We start from the raw sequence: 6742 nt of genomic DNA, 5'->3' as shown, positions 1-6742 counted from the left end.
GGCTGGTCCTGGCCCCGCCCTGGGGAGCCGCTCTTGCGGTCTCAAGGCCGGTCCGCAAGAGGGCGCCCGGGAGAAGCTTGCGGAAACTGCCTTTGCGCGAAGCCTGGGGCCAGAGCCTGACCGCCTTCCTCCCAGGCGGGCAGATTTCCCTTGGGTCTTTGGCCACACACAAAATTAAAGAAACTTCCCAGAATGTGAGGGGAGTTAGGGACTCCTAAAGCCCCGTAGAATTCAGATACTCCCAAGAATCTTAGAATGATAAAATATTAAAATCTTAGACTTTGAACAATCAGAATGTTGAATTTGAGAAGCCCCACAGAACTATAGAAGGTGCCTAGACTGTCACAGGAGAGCCCTCAAAGGCTGGAACTGCGGACCTCAGAAGTCGTGGAGACCGGATTGTTGTCCAGTTTCATCAAATCTGTCTCCAGTTTCTTCCGGAAGTGCCAGTGTCCCCCTACTCTCTGCCATCCAGGGCCCCCCCGAAGGTCCTGATGTAGCCCTCTGTGTCCCAGACTCCCTTCACCCTCCTCCAGTCCAAGCTTGTCCTTGCCCCCTTCCTGCCAGGCAACAGGGGAGGTAATGGGTTAACCACATCATGTAGCCAGGTCAAAGCCACGGCTTCTCACCCAATAGTAGGCATCTTTCACAGGTGGTTTGGGGAGGTAGCTGCACATGGGCGCCATCTGGTGCCCCTCATGGAGCACTGGTCTCCATCTGCTCCACCCTCAGGGTCTCAACCCAGATCCTAAGTGAGGATCAGGGTGCCCAGGAACCCCCAGACCTTTTGTAATTGGCATACGGGCTGCCGAGCGGTGCAGGAGTGTGCCTGCAGGGGCCAGGCTCTGAGGAGGGGAAGGTCCGGGAGCTGACCCATGGGCAGAGGCAGGGGTCCCTAGTTGGAACCTCACAGCCCACAGAGAGAAGGGCTGTGCCTATGCAGATCCCAGAGAGGGGGCGGCCTGGGAACACATAGCTGACACGGGGGCTCCCCTAGGGAAGGGGTTAGGAGAGAGAGCTCAGCCACTCACCAGGGAGGGGGAGCTGCAGCGAATGAAGGGGTCCCAGACACCTCTTGTAGGAAGTGGCCATTGAGCTGGGCTTCAAGGAGTGAGGACTTCAAAGGAAGGATAGCAGTGTGAGCAGAGGGACCGGCCTGAGCAAAGCTCCCCGAGGTTGGGGGCTCAGGAAGGTCTGGGCAACACATGCTCAGGGGCCTGAGTAATAGAGCTAATGGGGTCTGAGTGTGGAGCGAGTCCCAGGCAGGCTCAAGGGGTGCTCTACGTCTGCTCTTGGAGGGCTGGGGCTGGGACTTGGGCACTGAGAAATAACTTGAGCCTCTCCTGGACCAGTTCGTGAAGACCATGGTGCTGGTGGTGGTGACGTTTGCCATCTGCTGGCTGCCCTACCATCTCTACTTCATCCTGGGCAGCTTCCAAGAGGACATCTACTGCCACAAGTTCATCCAGCAGGTCTACCTGGCACTCTTCTGGTTGGCCATGAGCTCTACCATGTACAATCCCATCATCTACTGCTGCCTCAACCACAGGTGAGCCCCCAATCCAACCCCACCCTCTGCCCTCAGAGCTCCACTGCCCGGCCCCAGCTGGGCTCCCCTGCACAGCTCAGGCATCCACCCTCCTTCCTGCTGGGGCCTGTGGCCCTGTTCCCCCAGCCTACACGAGAAAGCCGTCCTCACACTCAGCCCCCAGCATAATCTTCCCTCTGGCCTGGGCCTAGCTTGAGCCCCCATCCTCCCCAAAGCCTCACCCTGTCTCCCAGGCTGTAGCTCTAACTGTCTGTTACTGCTGGCTCTTCTGGGTTCTGTGTCTGGGGTAAGGAGGAGAGAGAAGGGAGGACCAGAGAGATGGAGGGAAGGGGAGTGTCAGAGAGAGGGGGCGGGACAGACAGACAGCGGAAAGAAGAGCCAAGTAGCGGGAGGGAGGGACTGACTTCTGTTCTAGTATTTTCACGAGCTTCCTACTGAGGGCTTTCCTGGAGCCTAGTGAGCGGCACCCATCTGGCGGTGGAAGCAGTGGATGGGGGCTGGGGTCAGCACAGGGAGGGGGGCACGCTGCTCCCTGGAAAGGTCACAGTGCATGCCTTGTCCTCCAGGGGCTTTCAGGGCAGCTGAGAAGTGACCTTGGCAGAGACAGCCAGGAAGGAGAGCGCCAGAATCTCACTCTCCTGGCATCATCCGGTTTCCCTAGCCCTTGTGATTCTGAGGAAATGAGTCCCAGAGAGGGGCCTGCACTTGCTCGGGGGCACCTGGAGAGGTCGGGGGTGAGGAGCCAGGCAGGAACTCAGCCCCAGGAGTCCTGCAGAGCAGGCCTTTTCAGCTGCAGAAAACCCTGAAGGTGGGGCAAGTAGGGGCAGTGAGAGGTGGACACAGTCTCACCTCAGTGAGATAATGTGGGCGAAGTTGGCCTCGGACCTCTTTGTTCGTGTTTTTTGTCACCTCCCTGGCCAGGTAGCCAGGCTACTCATAATGCCATTGGGATCTTTGTTGCTCAGACATTTCACCCGCCTGGGGCAGGCCAAAAGGAAGTAAGGAGCTATGATTTTTTGCATACTTACTGAAGGGTTCTCCTCTATCTTCTGAGAGGGAAGTAGATAATAGGAGAGAAGCAGGTGTCATCCCCACTCTACAGATGAGGAAATGAGCATCAGAAAGGGAGATGCTCCCAAACTCTTACAACAAACAGTAAAACCAGGACTCCATATGTCTCCGAGACCTGTCATCTTATCCCCACACCACGCATTTCTCTTTTAAAGACTTGTGGGATTGAAAACCTGGAGACAGGGACTCGACATCCGGGAGGGGCCACCAGCCCACTGTCTCTGTGGGTTCATCACTCTCCTGCTATCCAAGAGAGATACAGTCCCTGGGAGTCTGAACAACACCCCAGGCTCTGCAAGATCCTGACATCACTTCTGGATCATTCCCCTCTCTCAGAGGCTGGGGTTCCATTTCTGCTGTCTGATTTCTTCCACTCACTGTGTGTGCTTGCTCTAAACTCCCATTCAGTGCTGCCATGGGGAGAGCTATTCGTTTTCAGGCAAATGCACCAGAACTTGGTGGCTCCAAGTGTTGGTTTTTCAATGCAGTTCTCTTGGGAAAAGCATCCTTGTTCTCCCAAGTTGCCAAAGCTTCCATTGTGTTTTAGCAGGTTCTTCTTTGACTCCTCCCTTAGAAGCCAGTTAACAAGTCAAACAAGAGTATCTGCTGGTTTTGTGTGGGCTGTTTTTTTGGTTTTTTTTTTTAGTAATTATGCTGGGGTTTTTTTTTGTTTGCAATAACAGATGACCTAAATCAGCTTAGTCACCCACTTCATTCACTAGACCCCGCTCCAGAACACTCTGGCAGTTTCCAAAAATCAAACTCACCCACGAAGGCATCTCTCAAGAGCCCCTGAGCCATGGGAGGCTCTTGGAGAGAGACAGTGACTTTCCCCTGGAAGGAACTCAGTTTCCTAGGGGTGGGGCAGTCACATCACAGCTCCTGTGCCCCTAACTCCCTGGCTCAAGGTGCCCCTCGCTCCCCCAGGTTTCGCTCTGGATTCCGGCTTGCCTTCCGCTGCTGCCCGTGGCTCACACCCACCAAGGAAGATAAGCTCGAGCTGACTCCCACGCCCTCCCTCTCCACGAGAGTCAACAGGTGTCACACTAAGGAGACTTTGTTCATGGCTGGGGATGCAGCCCCCGTAGAGGCTACCTGTGGGGAGGCGGGGCGTCCCCAGGATGGATCAGGGCTATGGTTTGGGTATGGTTTGCTTGTCCCCACCAAAACTTATGTTGAAATTTGATCCCAATGTGGCAGTGTTGGGAGGTAGGGGCTAGTGGGAGGTGTTTGGGTCTTGGGGATAGATCTCTTATGAATAGATTAATGCCCTCCAGCTGGAGTGAATCCTCACTCTCGTGGGAATGGACTAGTTCCCAAGATAACAAGTTGTTAGAAAGAGTCTGGTGTCCTCAGTTTCCCTGTCTTGCTTCCTTTCTCACCATGTGATCTCTTTGCACAAAACCAATTCCCTTCTACTTTCCACCATGACTAGAAGCAGCCTCAGGCCTTCACCAGATGCAGCTGCCCAATCTTGGATATTCCAGCCACCAGAATCATGAGCCAAATAAACCTCTTTTCTTTATAAATTACCTAGTCTCGGGTATTCCATGAAAGCAACACAAATGGACTAAGACAGGTGCCTGCTGAACCCTGAAGCCTTGTGCCTGGCTGCGGAACAAGATGTAGCACCCTTTGAGAAGTAGCCAATCGAGAAGACCGATCTGAAAGTTCAGCTCATGCCCATCTTTCAGTACACCAATGCAAAGACAACATGGGGCCAGAACTCCAGAAAGGATGCTGACTCTAAGAGGACTCAGCCACCCATCTCAGAGAGCACTTCAGGGAATCCAGTAAGGGTCAGAAAAGGCAGTGTGAGCTGATATTTATCTAATCTAGGAGATGCAAGCTCAAATGCCTTCCTGGGGCACACAAGAATATGTATAAAAGAAAAGCTGCAAATGTGATGATAAAAGGGAACTGACTTCCACCCTCAGTTTGAGCTATTAGGGAGTGGTGGGGGCCACGGCAACCTGGAGAGGATAGGCATTCAAAGGGGACAGGAACAACTCAGCTCTGGACAAGCGTTGCCACATGGTAATGGGAGCCCACTGTTGCTAGATATTCCTAAATCTTTCAAGAGAAGCTATAAATCCACATTTGTATGTGAGTCTTCCAGATTTGTAGAATTTGACCCACATTTTTGTAAACTTTGCATAAGCTAAACAAAATGTATCTGTGGGCAATGCAACCATGACACTGACTCACCATCAGGATGCGGATACAAAGGAGGAAACAACTTATTTCACGAAGCCCAGTGACTGTGAGTCAGCCGAGGGCTTCTCTGTCTCAGTATTTAAGATGTAAGATACAGCCCAGGTAGACAGTGATTAAGAGTCAAAAAAGCCAGCTGTGTTTCCTCAGGCAAGTCACTCTGACCTCTGCCCAGTATCGTAACTACTTCACAGGGATGCTGTGAGGAACAATGGGAGTAATGCCTATAAGCTAGCAGGCCAGACCAGATTAAGTGCCCAATACATGGTAGCCAGGACTTTTTTTTTTTTTTTTTTGGAGACAGGGTCTTTGTCCGTGAGACCCAGGCAGGAGTGCAGCGGCACCATCACAGCTCACTGCACCCTCAACCTCCTGGGCTCAGGGGATCCTCCCACCTCAGTCTCCCACGTAGCTGGGACCACAGGTACACACCACCACACCCAGCTAATTTTTAAGTTTTTTTGTACATATGGGGTCTTGCTATGTTGCCCAGGCTGGTCTTAAACTCCCGGGCTCAATAATTCCTCCTGCCTGTCTCCTGAAGTGGTGGGTTACAGATGTGAACCACCACACCTGGCTGTTAGCCATGACTCTTAACTATTTTATACAAAAGCCACCTACAAAGCAGCAGCACAGCTCCCACCCACTCCCACTTCTGCAGCAAGAAGCTGGAGGGCAGAAAGCAGCAACTGTCTCAACTCCCAGAAAGCTCCAGGTCTGGCCCAGCCCATCCCAAGGGCACACCTCCTCCTGCTTGCCAACTCAGCCTCCATGCCCTGGTTCCCCTGCAGAAGAACCATGTAACATTGTCAATACACCCTGGAAGGTGTAATGCTACCTGTGTTCTCCAAAAAATCACTGCTCCATAGACACCAGCACCATGCCCCTAATAAAGGGAATCTGATCTCACCAAACCAGATGGTTTGGCAATCAGTCCTGTGGAAAGCCACTTAGAGCCTCAATTGTGGCTTGGGACATCACAGGGTGCTTGGGTGCAGAGTGACACGGAACCCACCAAAGGCTGGGGGAGAATCCAAAATGGTAGCCTGGGGATGGACCGGGAATCTCTTGAGGTGGGGGTGGAGAGGGCGAGTAAAAGGGTCAGACAAGGGTTAATTTCCTAGGGATGGGGTCAATCTAAGATCCAGGAGGGATGGGCCGGGAGTGATGGCTCATGCCTATAATCCTAGCACTGTGGGAGGCTGAGGCGGGCAGATTGCTTGAGCTCAGGAGTTGGAGACCAGCCTTGGCAACATAGTGAGACCCTGTTTACAGAAAATAAAAACAAAGAAAAAAGATCCAGGAGTGGGAGAGTGCAGTCACCCTGGGCTGCTTTAAGATTTCATCTGTGTTTGGGTGGAGGGGGTGGAGAGGGGTGGGGCAGGGCACATTTCATCCTTTGTCTTGGGGTTGGCAGAGAGGAAGATGAAGGGCAGGATCCGTGGGGGGATGGCAGAGAGGGGACCAATGTTGCGGTCCTCTCACTGAACCCAAGCAGCCCGGAAGCCAAGTGGCCTTGTTCTGTAATCCCAGCACTTTAGGAGGTCGAGGCAGGCAGATCACTTACGTGTGGAGTTCGAGACCAGTCTGACCAACATGGTGAAACCCCATCTCTACTAAAAATACAAAAATTAGCCGGATGTAGGGATGAGCGCCTGTAGTCCCAACTACTCAGGAGGCTGAGGCAGGAGAATCGCTTGAACTTGGGAGGCAGAGGTTGCAGTGAGCTGAGATTGTGCCATTGCACTCCAGTCTGGGTGACAGCAAGACTCCATCTCAAAAAAAAAAAAAAACCTCCACCTAGAAGGCCACAAAACTCCCCCTATGTTTGGTCTTTGCCACATCCCAAGAAACCGCGCCCCCCTCCGCCTGTCCCCCCGCCCCCAGCCATTAAGCATCACTCGGGTC

General features: G+C 53.1%; 1 protein-coding gene across 1 annotated transcript in view; it reads left to right on the top strand.

Annotated features, from left to right (window-relative positions):
* The window catches only part of TACR2 (tachykinin receptor 2), an 11974-nt gene extending 8013 nt beyond the window's left edge, over positions 1 to 3961 (top strand). Inside the window, exons 3-4 of the mRNA XM_011929498.1 lie at positions 1353 to 1549; positions 3548 to 3961. Of these exons, the coding sequence (XP_011784888.1) occupies positions 1353 to 1549; positions 3548 to 3806 (456 nt within the window). The 3' untranslated portion in view covers positions 3807 to 3961. The remainder of the gene's footprint in view (positions 1 to 1352; positions 1550 to 3547) is intronic.
* The last annotated feature ends 2781 nt before the right edge of the window (positions 3962 to 6742 follow it).

The sequence above is a fragment of the Colobus angolensis genome, unplaced genomic scaffold (assembly GCF_000951035.1).
Source record: "Colobus angolensis palliatus isolate OR3802 unplaced genomic scaffold, Cang.pa_1.0 Scaffold12, whole genome shotgun sequence".
In the NCBI taxonomy this organism is placed as follows: domain Eukaryota; kingdom Metazoa; phylum Chordata; class Mammalia; order Primates; family Cercopithecidae; genus Colobus; species Colobus angolensis.
The sequence above is the reverse complement of the archived record's forward strand: the minus strand, read 5'-3'. Positions and strand labels throughout refer to the sequence as shown.